Source organism: Mytilus edulis, chromosome 1 (assembly GCF_963676685.1).
Source record: "Mytilus edulis chromosome 1, xbMytEdul2.2, whole genome shotgun sequence".
In the NCBI taxonomy this organism is placed as follows: Eukaryota; Metazoa; Mollusca; class Bivalvia; order Mytilida; family Mytilidae; genus Mytilus; species Mytilus edulis.
Window position 1 is genome coordinate 114,142,382 of NC_092344.1, and position 16,124 is coordinate 114,158,505.

The following is a 16,124-nucleotide window of genomic DNA, read 5'->3' on the forward strand; positions in this document are numbered from 1 at the left end:
ACATTTTTATTCCATGTCAGATTTCCTCAAAATGCTTTGGTTTTTGAGTTATAAGCCAAAAACTGCATTTTACCCCTATGTTCTATTTTTAGCGGTGGCGGCCATCTTGGTTGGTTGACCAGGTCATGCCACACATTTTTTAAACTAGATACCCCAAAGATGATTGTGGCCAAGTTTGGATTAATTTGGCCCAGTAGTTTCAGAGGAGAAGATTTTTGTAAAAGATTACTTTAACTTACGAAAAATGGTTAAAAATTGACTATAAAGGGCAATAACTCCTAAACGGGTCAACTGACCATTTTGGTCATGTTGACTTATTTGTAGATCTTACTTTGCTGAACATTATTGCTGTTTACAGTTTATCTCTATCTATAATAATATTCAAGATAATAACCAAAAACAGCAAAATTTCCTCAAAATTACCAATTCAGGGGCAGCAACCCAACCGATTGACCGATTCATCTGAAAATTTCAGGGCAGATAGATCTTGACCTGATAAACATTTTTATCCCATGTCAGATTTCCTCAAAATGCTTTGGTTTTTGAGTTATAAGCCAAAAACTGCATTTTACCCCTTTGTTCTATTTTTAGCCGTGGCGGCCATCTTGGTTGGTTGACCAGGTCACGCCACACATTTTTTAAACTAGATACCCCAAAGATGATTGTGGCCAAGTTTGGATTAATTTGGCCCAGTAGTTTCAGAGGAGAAGATTTTTGTAAAAGATTACTTTAATTAACGAAAAATGGTTGAAAATTGACTATAAAGGGCAATAACTCCTAAACGGGTCAACTGACCATTTTGGTCATGTTGACTTATTTGTAGATCTTACTTTGCTGAACATTATTGCTGTTTACAGTTTACCTCTATCTATAATAATATTCAAGATAATAACCAAAAACAGCAAAATTTCCTCAAAATTACCAATTCAGGGGCAGCAACCCAACAACCGATTGACCGATTCATCTGAAAATTTCAGGGCAGATAGATCTTGACCTGATAAACATTTTTACCCCATGTCAGATTTGCTCTAAATGCTTTGGTTTTTGAGTTATAAGCCAAAAACTGCATTTTACCCCTATGTTCTATTTTTAGCCATGGCGGCCATCTTGGTTGGTTGACCGGGTCACGCCACACATTTTTTAAACTAGATACCCCAATGATGATTGTGGCCAAGTTTGGTTTGATTTGGCCCAGTAGTTTCAGAGGAGAAGATTTTTGTAAAAGTTAACGACGACGGACGACGACGACGGACGACGGACGACGACGACGGACGCCGGACGCAAAGTGATGGGAATAGCTCACTTGGCCCTTCGGGCCAGGTGAGCTAAAAATATGATTGCAATAGCTTACAACATACTAAAAACAAAAGTATGATTGAAATTTGCTGATAGGTTCCAAAATGACACTATAGAATTGAGAAAATAAATCTTTTTCTAAAATTCAAGATCTGTTTTGTTTTTATTTCTTTAAAAAAATCTCAAGTATTAGTTCTGTGACATATGATTCATCTCAATGATTGTTTATACTTCAACAAGTTTATTATATTAATAGAAATGAGAAAATGTGGTTAGTGTGAAAAAAAGGTAAAGTCTAAGAATTCAAATGCTTATACTAATAATCTTATATTTTCTTCAACCAAAACAATAGCACTTCAAAAGAGCAAAAAATATTTTCATATTTATGCCAAAATCCTATATGATAAATTATGCTTTGAGGATATCACAAACTTAGCATTATTAAGAAAAATTAAAGATTTGATATGCAACACATACAGCATAATTCTAACATAAGGTAAACAAACAATAACAAAGTTTAAAAGTGTTTCAGCGTCTATAATGAAATATTTACTTTGGTTTGCATTAGTAGATTAAAAAACAAAGATAACATTTAGACAAAAAGTTTTGCCAAAATGTATGGTCTCTTATTTGCACACTATCAAAATCATTAAATCAACCATGATACTAACTATCATTGATAAATTGTTGCATTCTGAATGTCATTATATATGTTTAATTTCTGTCAATCAACACCTGAACTCAGTGTTCAGCCTTACAATTATATACATAATTTAAATTTCTCCCTTTAGAGACATATTTATAAATCAAAGACACAGCTCAAATACTACAAGCCCTTAACAAAAATTGGAATATCTCTTACTTTAGTCACCTAATGGCATAGTTGTAATTGTTATGTTGCCTCATGTTTTAGGAAGTATCACCTTGACCCTAAAGCAAGAAACTGCACCATCAATATGGATCTTCCTCTTTTTACATGTGTCGACAAATTTAAAGGAAATTCTCTAATGTAGTGTAAGCATCCAGAAACCTCTTAATTGCACAAAGTTTTGTCTTTTTAAATTATGTTATTTTAACCTTGACCTTTGACATAATAACCTTAAAATCATTAAGATCTTCCTTATATTCTGTGACCATATATTAAAGTAAGTTTGCAGTCCCATATGCAGTAATTGATTGAGCATCACTTTTCTGCAAACATTGCCTTCCATTTGGTAACAATATTAAACAAAAACAAACAACAAATTGAGCGCATAATCCATTGACAAAAATACTCATAAAAGTTCTGTAATATTTAAAATTGAGTAAGCCATTTTTGTCCATTGTCAATATGCACAATTTTCATTTCTAAAACTTAAAAATTGTGAGAATAAAGATTAGCAATACTAACTTGTAAATGATGCCACAATATAATCAGTTATTAACATTTTTTTTCCATGAAGAAAAATTATAAGTTGTGTAAGATTAACCTGAAAATATTCTTAACTTTAAATAATGTGCACACATTAAGGAATATGAATTTGATAAATAATTCTGACTTATTACAAATCAAATACACAACAATTTCCTCCTCAAAGGACAGTTTGTACATGTATCATATTATAAATTCTTTAGTAGCCAAGACAGTTTGATAAATTAGAAAATTATGTAATGTAAAATAAAATGAGCAACTCTTAGATTCTTTAAACTGAGCAAGATATATATGTTATTGTTCAAAAGCAAATCTAATGAAAATAAAAAATACAAAGTAAAAAAATTGGTAATATACAAGAATATTTACATCTTCATTCTAAAATCATCTGCCAGCAGATATGTAGTTAATAATAACACAACTTCTCTTGTTGTAAAAATAGAGGGTTAAGAAATATTAATCAATATTTATAACAAATTGAAACGTGATTGTTCTAAAGTATACAGGAAAACCTTGAGGTAGCTGAAGCTATTATAAGAATTACATTGATTGATTGATCAAATTCTGTAAAGTAACAAGATTATTCAAATTTACATGATGCAATATAAGCAATCACTTTAAGTGAAGGATCATTAAAAAGTAACAGAAATTCATTAACAGATCTATGGTAAATACTGAGATAACAAAATTACAAAATCTGTGCCATCCGTAAATAACAAAATAACAAAGTTACAAAATTTGCGTCATTGTATCACAGACGATATCAAGTTTAAGGAATTCATATGAGAATCACAACATTTGGATGAATCTTTTCAGTCTTTAAACAAAGTTGAAACTTCTCAGAATATCTGAACATTTGGAAAGTTTTGATCACTGGCTGTACTACGTGTACTGCTACGTGAACTGTTCGGTCTAACCAGTCCTACAGTGCTTCCTGCTAAACTTTCATCGTCCGTTGTCTCCCCTCTGAAGGACCCATCTGAAAACAAAGAAACAAACTATCAAATATATTCTGAAGTTGTAAACATTATATTGATGATCAGGCACATATATTTGCTCTTATACTCTGAATGAAAAATGACTACAGAGAATTTAATTTGATTTAAAACCCAAGTAATTTGAATGGTTCTAGCTGATAGTATTATCTTTTTTTACTCAAATCTCCTTACTTATTCTTATATATTCTTAAATTCATAGTAATTTCTACAGTGTTACATGTATGATGTTCCTTTTTATAAGATATATAGTACTCCATTCCACTCTCTATATCAGAATAATGATAGGAGTTTTGAACAACCTTGACTGGCTTTACAGCCCAAGGACGATCGGTGTCAGAATAATCTGTTCCATCATGCCATTTATAACCCCCCCCCCTCCCATTTCCCAATAGTGGTAGATTTTTTTTAACTACTTACAGATATTGAGTCTCCTTTCATGCGTCATTAGATCTGCAGTACTTCCTGTTACACTTTCCATGTCAGAATCATCGGGTACAATACTGTTCCTAAAACTTAATTGTTTACCTAAAACATAGAGGAAAGAATACAATCTAAACTATTGAATGTAACAATTATAACTTAATTACTATGAATACTGTGAAGGTTCTATTTGTGGGTACACATTTAAGCATATCCTGAGGACCAAATAATTTCAAAACCCCAAAAGTGTATATTTTCTTTTGATTTGTTATATCTAAAGTGTGAAATAATGATTGTCTGATTAATGATATAATCTGTCAGTTATTTACAATAGAGTGTGGCCTTTCACAGTAAACACTGTCCTCTATAAAAAGGAAATATTGTACCAATGGATTGAAAGTTATGTTTACCAGTATCAAATAAAATGATCAAGTACTTTTTTTTACTAACCTCTATGAGATGACCCTTTTTCATTGGACAGTTCATCATCTAACATGTCGGTCTGTTTGGAGGCAAAATGAATGAATACCTGAAATTATAATTATATCACTAATGATAAATAACTCTTAACAATTCTGAGTGAAAAAGCATGATTTATAGAAGACTTATTGAAAAATTCAAATATTATTGGTAACATGAAGTATTACCTCAAACAAAATATATGAGGTCAGTAAATTCCATATGGGGTGAGACCATAAGGGGTGAGACCATAATACAATTTATATGGGGTCAGAAAATTTGAAAGCTGGAATCCCCATTTGGAATTTGCTGACCCCATAGAAATCATATCAGGTCACTAGCACAATGTGTAATGAATTTATCTTACTGACTATCCTAACATATGGTATTTAGACTAGTCTATGCCAACAATAACAACTTTTTGGCTTTTAATATGTTTTATGAACTTATTTCAATTATTCATCATCAATTTTTTCATCTATTGAAACCTTTCAGATTTTACAAAAGGGACATAACACTACTTCGACCATGTATTGAAATAAGCCCCACCTTCTAACCCCATCTGAAATGTATATATGGTCTCCATGAGGTTGCTCTAACCAATAATGTTCATAGAAATCTATAGGAGGTAAGATAAAGAAAAATGTTCAACCAGTGACCTAACAATGCATTAATTCACAAATATGAGTAGCAGACACGTTATAATTAATTATCAGTGTTGTTCTGTCACGAGTTTAATATTTTTAGATATTTGAATTCATTGATTAGATATTCTATCTATTATTTTGACCATCATGTTTTTAACTGAAATAAATCATATAATGTCCCACTAACTAGCTAACTAACCTGATCTAAGGTGGTCTGAGAAACAGAGTAGTCCTCTATATTGAGATTATCCCTCACAGCTTCCATCTGACCAAATATACGAGACAATTTTATTTTGGAATTCAGTTGATACTGTAACATATTATTGTGCTCCTCTTTTAATTCTGGATCACCAAACACATTAGCCATAAAGTCTTTAACTGGTTCCAGTACTGGTATTTCTCCAGCAACACGGATTATCACAGTATAGCCATTACCAAATCTAAGATGGAAATCATACAAACGAATATATATTATACCTTAACTAAAAATATAAATTTTTTTCTCTTTCAAAATAAACACACATTTTCTGTAATTCATTAAAGTAATAAGAGAACACTAACTCATAAAATTATTAAAACTGAAACAAAACAAAAAAAACATTTTGTCAAGCTTTGCATTATCTTGATTAATTAAGGTAAATTAAACTGACAAAGTTATGTGACTGACAAAAGGACAGACAGACACATTGACAGTCAAACAGACTGATGTATAACAATAAAATTTAATATGAGGTAATTTTATTCATATGGTCCGTCTCTTTTTATATTAAAAAGAATTGTTTTAATGGCTAGAATCTTAAGTTCAAAGTTCATTTTTTCATTATATGATGTAGAGTATAAAACAAGAAATGCTGTGATATGTCAAGTTCCCAAAATATTTCATCATCCTACTTATTCTAACGTAATTGTATTTTTACCTATTTTTGAGATGTTGAGTACTTCCTATACACTTCAATCTACCGTTGACCATTATTGCTAATCTGTTACATAAAGCCTCACATTCTTCCATGCTGTAAATACAAATACATTCACATGAATGGTTAGTACAAAGCCCATACTATTCAAATTTCATAGCAAATCTTCAATTTATATTTAAAGTGAAGAAACTGGTTTTAAAGCAAATGCAGTTTTTTTCATAATTTAATATTCATTTAAAATCATCTTTTTTTTTAAATAAAATACATTTCAATATCGGAATTCTTGAGACTGTTGAAGTTTACTCTTTGGATCACTACCCTAACACACAACACTTGGTCTCGTTTCTAAATTAAATATCAACCTTAAATATTTTCATTTCATGTTCCTACCTGTGTGATGTTAAAACCACTGATCTTCCATCCTTGACAATATTATTTATACAATTCCAAAGGAATCTCCTGGCATGAGGGTCCATTCCTGTTGTAGGTTCATCCTGAAATTTAAATTTTGATTTTGTAATGTAATAATTGTAACTCATACAGTGTTGTATAAATTTGAAGACTTATACTTATTCTGCATGCATCTTTCAAATTGAGAAAATAATCTTTAGTGTTATGAAAAAAGGTATATGAGAATTTAGGGGTTTCAGAAACAATTTCATAAATTTAAAGCTTATTATCCTTAACCAGAAAAATCAAAACCATAGTTATGAATGACCTTGTAAAAGTAATGCACAACCTTGTTCAACTTATTCATGTAAAGGACTTACCATAAATATAACAGATGGATTACCAATCAGTGAAATAGCTGTTGACAGTTTTCTTTTATTTCCACCAGAATAATCACCAGATCTTTTATCTCCATACTGTATCAGGCCTAGTTTACGGATACCCCATTCTGTTATCTGTAAAACAAATTATAGATATAAAGTTTTATAAGTTCCACTATTGAGATGAATTTTATCACATGATATAAGATACTATTATTTTCTTGGTACAAAAGATATAAAAAATGCAGAAATTTAATAATCTTCACTGTATTTCTCAATTATATTCTAGGCCTTTAATACATATCTAAATTTCATGCAATATGCTGCAAAAATTATATAATGTTTAATCATAGTTGCGAAATGCTAAACATTCCTATCATAAAAGGTTTTTTTTCAACTCTGTTGTGCAAAATGACTAAATAGTACGCTATGAAGAAGATAAGCTGTCCTTATAAATTATGAAAATCGCTTTTTTTATTAGTAGTATAATATTTGGCAGGGAAAATATCTATTTTATTATGAAATAGTCCTAAAACCAACCTGTTTAATGTCCTTTTCTTGAATTCCCCTCAGTCTAGCAAAGAAACATAGAATCTCCCTTCCTGTTAGTAACGGGTCAAAGGCATCAAATTGTGGACAGTAACCTAAGTCCAACCGGACTTTCTCCAAATCTTTTAGAATACTGTATATAAAGAATAAAGATATTAAACTGTGAACTACCACCTAAACTAGGAAAAAATAAAATGATATCTTAAAGGAGTATAGGTCCGGTAAGGACCGATTTTTGCATCAAATTTCAGGTTCATCTGACGAAATATTTTGGACACTTTTTAAACACTTAAGTGTCTATTTCAGTTGATTCAATTAGTTTATGTGAAAGATTTTAACTGATTTAGTCATTAAAATCGCTCTGATTCAAGCTTTAATATGAAAAATCTATCAAATATGCAAAAAAATGTCACTTTTCAGATGGTTTTTGTCAAAAATGAAAGTGGCTGCATCTGTGTTTATCTTCAACCTTTATATATTTTATGTATAATCATCAAATACAACTAACATTTCAATATTAACCCTTTCCTCCATTGGAATTATTTTTTTACATACTTGATTTGCATAGGATTTTTTTCAGTAAAAAAAAATTTTGTAAGGTTTAAAGTGTTAATGCATTGTGAAAACAAATATTTCATCAATGAATTTGAAGTCAGATATTCTCATAAATCTCCTTTTCATATTGGATACAATTTTTTTAAAGTCTGATGCAGACATTTTGGAGTCAAAGCGTTTCAACTGAGGTACTACACAGGAATCAAAAGGCGTCATTATGGAGTAAAGGGGGTGGCGTCAACTTATATTTCAATATTAAAAATGAACACAAATGCGGCCACTTTCATTTAAGACAGAAACCGTCTAAAATTTAACTAAAATGCTTAAATTGTGAAGATTTCAGTAATTTAGCATGACTTATTGATGCTAGTATCCGATATATGTGCATTATATTGTCAAAAACAACCCATATTTATGTAGCAGAAGCATTCTACTTTCCAATAAATAACTAAAAGTTTACATTTTTTAAACAATTTTGTAAAACAACTATATTTTGGGGCCAAAAAGGGGTCTTACTGGACCTACTCCTTTGTCAAGTTTTGTTGAATTACTTTTGACAAATATGCAAAGCAAATGAAATTCTGTCCATAAACCTGTAAAATAAAATGATTTGAAGGTGGCTATAAACCACACTACATTTTCTTGGGCAAATTACAACAAGTCCTTTATCACATTGTCGATAATATTTACCTGTGTCCATTTAGTGTAGCATTTCCTTGTGTAGCATCTACATCACCAGTTAACATTTTAAATGTTGTAGTTTTACCAGCCCCGTTTACACCTAGTAAACCAAAGCACTGCCCATTAGGTACACCAAAGCATGATCTGTCTACTGCTATATTCCTGCCCTTCTTTCCATGAAGTCTGTACACCTGGTGTGAATGAAGAACACTTATGTAATTCTCAAAAATATTTTATTCAGAACTTTATACATACATCAAATGGACAACTATATGAACCTCAGTATAATTTTCATTCATAATATTTATTTTGGGGTTTACTAATACATAAATTTAATTCATCATTGGATTTTGTTTTATTTCCTCTATTAAAAAAAAAAAGGAAGTGAGGCAATGCAAATCCTTTAAATTTTTTAACCTAAAGTTCAGATTGCTTTGAACTCGTCTCACATCCTGGCAATGCACACAAGATAATAGACCACAGTGGCGGATCCAGAAATTTTCATAAGTGAAGTGGAGGCCCACTGACTGCCTAAGATGGTGCCTGCTCCAGCAATGCTTCAGTAATTCTCTTGATAATCAACAATTTTTTTCCCACAAAAGAAGGCTGAACTCCCCTCAAAGTTCAACTCTGGACCACAAGAATTTATGTTACCTTATCCAGAACAATTCTTCAAAAACTGACAAGTTTTATTCTTTCTTTTTTTTATGCCTAAGAGAAGACCAGGAAAAACAAATTATAAGTTTTTGGTTAGACCCACAAAAGTATAGCATCTCCATGAAACAATTGAAGTAGTTTATTGAAGAACTGGGGTTCTATTAATCTATTCTGAAAATAAAGGGTTAATACATCCAACCAAAGTAGCATTTAAAAGTGCCATAATTATCTTTAAATGAAACAGCCTCTAGTCAATAACCTTGAAGAGGTTATCAATTACATGTTTTAAGGGAACAGCCTCTATATATTTACCTTGGTCAGGTTGTCAATTATAAGAACATCCTCCTTTGTCTGTTTGTTATTTATTCTCTTTCTCTCATTAGTAACATCTATGTCTTCATCAGCCAGGGATTTAAAGTTAGGTTTGGAATTCCAGAAACAGCTCCAACTGAAAGTTTACAAACAAAAAGGTTAGGAAATATGAAACAGGTGGTATCCAACAGTGAAACTCTTTGACTAAAATTAATTTGGCTTGTTTACTTTTCATAAAATTTTGACAAAGCATTTACTTTGACCCTTTGATAAAAATTTAAGAATTTAAAAAATAACTTGAACAATTCACTTTATCAGATTTTTGTTTTTGTATATATGGCAGTTTGACAACACTAATTCTGATCATTGAGAAGCTTAATATTTCCTTAACAATACAACGTGATGAAAAATTGAGATGATTTTTACAGAGTTATCTCCCTGTGGTATTATGTACCACCTTTTAAAGATGTTTTAAAAACTGAAATTAAATTTGTATGGGAACTATAAGTAGGTCTAGCAATTAACTAACAGAAAATGATTGTATACATTTAGTATCTGAGGAACATGAACTACAATATGTATCACAGTCCACAAACTACACTTGCAGTCATAGAATCCATTTTTTATCTGGTTTCCACTGACACCAAGCATTTCTTAAATGTATCAAACAACATGATTCTTGGCTAGATTAGTTATACTTTTTAAACTATACTGTGAACTCATTAATAATTATTAGATACCAATTTTGTTGACTTTCGTGGGTACAGGGGAACCACAAATTTAAATGTTCAACAAATTACAAATTTTCTAAAGTAATGTATGCAGACTTTGCTAAAACATTGAATTTAAATATTCACAAAAACGAAAGGTTTTCCTCAATCTACAACCAGGTGCTCTGCAGGGCGCAGCTTTATACGACCTCAGGGGTCAAACCCTGAACAGTTGGGGAAAGTATGGACACAATATTCAAGCTTGATACCGCTTTGAATTTGGATTGATTAAATTCTTGACATGAAATGAGTTTCTGGCACAAAACAAATGTCAAGATCTTACAAATCTATTATGCAATATTGTGCAATTAAAGATTTCTTCTTCAGACTTTTCAAAAATTTGAATTTGAGAAATTTGTGGAAAAAAATTGAAAACTAATACCACCCCCCCTGTTTTTTGCAACAAGTCCAAACTTGACATTTCTTTATACATAATTTACAAGTAGTGTAAGGGAGGTAAATCCAAACATACCCAGCATTGTATGTTAATTTTTTTTGAATTACCTCTCTTACACTGCTTTTAAATTGTTGTAATTGTCCATTGACCAGAAAAAAACATTTTTCCACTTTTTTGCCCCTAATTCCAAAACATTTTAAGCCATAACCCCCCAGTCATTACGAACCATCCCTTCATGGTATGGAAACTTGTGGTATAATTTAAGAGAGATTCATAACCTCGAACACAAGTTATTGTTTGAAAACTACAAAAATGCTTATTTTGGGCCATCTTTTTGGCCCCTAATTCCTCAACTATTGGGACCATAACCCCCAAAATCAATCCCAACCTTCCTTTAGTCGTATTGAACCTTCTGTTAAAATTTATAGAGATTCAATTCCATATTCTAAAGTTATTGTCTGGAAACTAAATGTGTCTTCAAACGACGCAGACGACTACATGATACCATTATATGACGCAAAAGATTGGTGACCACAAAAATAAACTAATCTACAGTACTTAGTAGTTTTATTAATGAGCCTACCTTCTACTGAGGAAGAAGTTGTATTCTATCAGTAGATTAAGTATAAAGAACAAGATACCAACACAAAACATGGACAATAAATTCCTTCCAACTTGGTCAAACTCAAATGGTGACTTCCATACTTTTTCATCTATAATATATAATTTAATAAATTTTAGTTACATTGAAATATTCATGGTATAGTGATATATATGAGTTTAAAAACAAATCATTTAGGTGTTGTTATTTTATGCATAATCCCTATAAAAATTGAACTAAAATTTAACACTGATATCTTTTTCTTTTACAGTAGAACCTTCTTGATCATATGATAACTTATCAAAAATCAGAAAGCTATAGAACATAAAAATATAATTACCTGATTTACACAACAATATGTACTTACTTAGCTACTAAATGAACTTACATGAGCCAGGACTGATAATATCAGAGTTATCTGCCCATAGCTGGTTACGAGACATATCTGTCAAACCTCGTCCTAGACAGTACTGAGGTAACAATAGGAAGGCTTTTTTCAATATAGCATTGACATTTTTCAGTTCCTGAAACATACAATAAAATATATAATGAATGAATTAGTTGAGCAACTTAGATGTCATTTGTTTTAAAATTCTACAGAAACTTTTCAATGGTCCATTACTTTTGCAATAAACTGATTTCTCCTTTTAACATAAGCAGAAATCCCCAATGACCTAGCCAACCTAGACAAGATCAGTGTTTTGTATGAAAAACCCCCAAATTATTCAGATAAAAAAATATGATAATGAAAGGTGGCCAGTGATCTATAGTTTTCTATATATAACACACTATTTCTTGTAGAAGAGTATTTGGCCAAACAAAACTTTAAATTATTATTGATTCTTTGTATCCTCCCTTGTTCTAATGAATGTTTTTTGCTCAGTTTGTCAAGCAAGATCTATAAATAAATCACCTCGTCATCTCTTTCCAGGAATTCTATAATAAATGTAGCCAGTGTAGATGTAGTTCCCAGGAAGATATTAACTGATGTCAGTACTACCATGGCTGTACTGGGGACACTGAAAAATCTGGTGAAGGGGTACATCAGAGGGGTCATGGCAAATCTGAAATACATAACAAAATAATAAAGTAAATCAAAAGAGACATGACACTACATTATCTAATATTTTAAAATGAAAGCGATTCAACATGTAACCTTGAATTTAATAAAACTGCCAAAACTGAATCTTTCAGTACCCTCATTAAGATTCCATATGAAAATATCTTTAACTGTAGTAAATAATCTATGAGTAAGGTATATATGATCACAGCAAGAAGTTTCCCTTGAAATCTTTTAAAATGCAAACAAAAATATATGTGAACAATGATCATACATATTATTTAATTTTATTTTCATATGGAAAAGAGAAGTTGTTAGCAGTTCTCAGATGTCGGAGACACACACAACTATATTGCAGTATACCAATCTCTCTGTAAATGTGGTATAAAATGCCAGTAATGAACTGCATTTATTACTGTAATTGCAGTTTATAGGAAAACTTTTTAACAAATTATAACACTGTGATAATCTATATTATCGCTTTTTTACGAAATTTTCCTTCAATCTTACAAACTAATAATTTCCTTTTGCAGCACAATAGAGTGATATGAAAAATTATGAGTAGTAACTAAGGGTGCACATGCTATTAATTTCAGCTTCGTCATCATGGTCATAAGCAGAATAGTGATAAACAGATTTTTATAAGTCATTTCAACTTGATTGTTTTTTTTTACTTTTGAAGTAACAGCTCAAGCGAGAAAATCGATCTCTTTGAGATGACCAAAGATAATTTATAAATAGTCTAGATAGTCTAGAAAATGATTAAATCAGTAATATTTACCCATATAAGATCAGCAATACAATGAGAACCTCCAGATTTCCTGGTCCAACATACGACTTTGTTTGGAAACACAAGAAGATGATAATACATAAAATCGACGGTATCATATAATTCACCTGAAATAAAATTATGCAAGTCAGAAAAACAGGATACAATCTTAAATATATGATATTATCCTCATTTCTAACAACACAACATCAATATCCATCTGTCTTATGTAAACAATAGTATTCAATCTTGATTCCAAAAACTCAATCTCAACCTAATTATTTTAAAGACATTCAGTAGTTCATTAACCGGATTTTTGTGTCAAAAATGTCGATTATTGATTTGGGGATCGGGCGGTCGGGCAGTCGGACGGACGGGCTTCGGGCGGCAACCAAATGTTGTCCGTGCATTTACTCATGAAGCGTTCAACCAAACCTTTTAAAATTTTAATATGTTGTTACTGACAACAAAATGGAGGTCAAGTTCAATAATGACGATTTTGACTTTTACCGTTCAGGAGTTACGGTTCTTGAAAGTTTAAAAAATGTCGTGTCCGTGCATTTACTCATGAACCAGTCAACCAAACCTTTTAAAATTTTAATATGTTGTTACTGACAACAAAATGGAGGTCAAGTTCAATAATGACGATTTTGACTTTTACCGTTCAGGAGTTACGGTTCTTGAAAGTTTAAAAAAGGTTGTGTCCGTGCATTTACTCATGAACCGTTTAACCAAACCTTTTAAAATTTTAATATGTTATCATAAATTTTACCTGTTAGGAGTTTTAGTCCTTGTAATATTGATAAATGCCAGAACACAAATAAATGTTTAAGAATCCAGTTAACTGTCATTTTGACAGCTCTTGTTTACAATAAGCATTGGTGTGTAACAGATTATCGTAACATCAGTTACCATCATCCCAAGATTGCAGAAGTCAAATTATGTCAGATTGTCTGTTTACAGAGCTTTTCCAAGAATAAATTAGCCATGATTATATACATTAAAATTACAGATACATGTATTAACTGAATTTAAACTGAAGTTTTAAAATTTTAGACTGATTCAGGGCCTTTCCAAAAAAACATATCATTTAAAGAGAGTTGCAGTTATATTACAAAAAACACCTTATAAGGCTACAACATTCATTTAAACATGATTATATGGATATTCAAAAGTAATGAGTTCAAAGAGCACAAGTATAATAGTACTTCCTATATTTTCATTTCCTCAGTATTGTTTCGAACAGTTTTTTCATTGTATTCAAGTATTACTGGCACTCATAATATTTGACTATATCTAAATGATAAGCACTTAGTAGTTGATATTATATTGTGAATTTATAAATGTACCATAAACTTGATTTGATTTGATTTGATTGATTTGATATTAAAGCACTTATAACCATAACTGTAAATTTAGAAATTATTCTGTGCATTTATTTTTGCACTTTTTCAAAACACAAAAAAAGCAAGATTATTCATTATGATTTCAGGTAAATATGCATTCAATTATATGTATCCAATACCACAATGTCAGTTTTTATTATTGCGATTCCTACCCAGTCGCATTTTTTACATTAATAAAAACCTTACAATAATTTTTGTGTATACAATATTCCATTCCTAATGATTTTACTTACCATATCCCATAGAAAGTTTGCCAGCCAGTAAATAAATGGATTGACACCACTAACAAATTGTAAATGTTTGGAGTTTGATGATCTCTCCTCTATCAACACCATGACAAAACTTGCAGGTATAAATGACATGGCAAATATCATACAGATTGCTATAGTCACATCTATAAAACTTTCTCGTCTGCAAATAAAGAAATAGAGAAGTGTAAATATATAAACTTTCTCATCTACAAAAAAATATAAATAGAAAAGTGTAAATATACAAATGATTGCTACATTTTTCCCATGTTCAGTTATGGCTTCCATAAAAATTCCAAATGCATCTTAAATTCTTTTTGTCCATAGGTACCATAATCTTTAATTATAATTTTATCTTAAATTGTATTACATCACAACTACATCCAAAAATATTTAACAAAAAAAATTAATCATTAAAATAGTTTGTATGGAACATGCTATAAATTCCATCTTTAAGAATAAGTTATTTTGTTAAATGGACTGTATTACAAGAATAAAATTAATACATGCTTACAGTGTTTCTTCAGTAAATTGTTTGACAGTTGCATTCATGGGATAATTTACTGTTGTTATACCAAACTCTTCTGGATTCTGGCCAGGACTCAGTCGGCTACGTAGAATCAGATTATTCATCACGTTCATGTATGAAACAATGGCTGTCCAACCTTTGTTGTTGTACCATACCTAAAATTTTATACAAACTGAATGTATCTAACTGATATTTGAATAGAAAAACACAGTTTTTATTGAAAATATAGAAATCATAATGTCACATGTTATAAAATTTCTCATATGATTGTGGCCTATTACCTGTTACTTGCGTGAATATTATAAGTTACTAGAACACACCCGCGAAATTGCGGGCATTTACAGCTTGTGAACTGTTGTTGGATGATTTTTTGTAAAATATATTATGTATGGAAAATTCCATAAAAGGTAGCAAAATCTCTCTCCCTTTTTCCAAAGTCCGATATTTGTTTCTTTCTGTTAAATTCGTTTTTTGTGTTTCTGGCCTCAGACCACTATTATTCTTCTCCTTTGCTACAATGCAACTTTTGGGAAAGGTCACATTAAATAAAAAATTTGCACCGCTTCAAACATGAAATAAATGTATATGGAGAATTTCATAAAAGCATTCAAGTTCATAACTGGGTAGAAAGTTGCTTATTTTTAAGGTAAAGGTTACTGACAGCATATCTAT

General features: G+C 30.8%; 1 protein-coding gene across 4 annotated transcripts in view; it reads right to left on the reverse strand.

Annotated features, from left to right (window-relative positions):
- Window positions 1–1,849: 1,849 nt before the first annotated feature.
- The window catches only part of LOC139500798 (phospholipid-transporting ATPase ABCA1-like), a 69,983-nt gene continuing 55,708 nt past the window's right edge, over window positions 1,850–16,124 (reverse strand). For all 4 annotated transcript variants that reach the window (XM_071289677.1, XM_071289686.1, XM_071289662.1 and 1 more), the window contains 16 exons: window positions 15,438–15,607; window positions 14,909–15,086; window positions 13,282–13,397; window positions 12,354–12,504; window positions 11,829–11,964; window positions 11,423–11,552; window positions 9,673–9,808; window positions 8,713–8,894; window positions 7,459–7,600; window positions 6,919–7,053; window positions 6,539–6,642; window positions 6,149–6,241; window positions 5,431–5,671; window positions 4,576–4,654; window positions 4,123–4,230; window positions 1,850–3,686 (listed from right to left, as the gene is read on the reverse strand). In XM_071289677.1, the coding sequence (XP_071145778.1) occupies window positions 3,547–3,686; window positions 4,123–4,230; window positions 4,576–4,654; window positions 5,431–5,671; window positions 6,149–6,241; window positions 6,539–6,642; window positions 6,919–7,053; window positions 7,459–7,600; window positions 8,713–8,894; window positions 9,673–9,808; window positions 11,423–11,552; window positions 11,829–11,964; window positions 12,354–12,504; window positions 13,282–13,397; window positions 14,909–15,086; window positions 15,438–15,607 (2,241 nt within the window). In that variant the 3' untranslated portion in view covers window positions 1,850–3,546. The remainder of the gene's footprint in view (window positions 3,687–4,122; window positions 4,231–4,575; window positions 4,655–5,430; window positions 5,672–6,148; window positions 6,242–6,538; window positions 6,643–6,918; window positions 7,054–7,458; window positions 7,601–8,712; window positions 8,895–9,672; window positions 9,809–11,422; window positions 11,553–11,828; window positions 11,965–12,353; window positions 12,505–13,281; window positions 13,398–14,908; window positions 15,087–15,437; window positions 15,608–16,124) is intronic.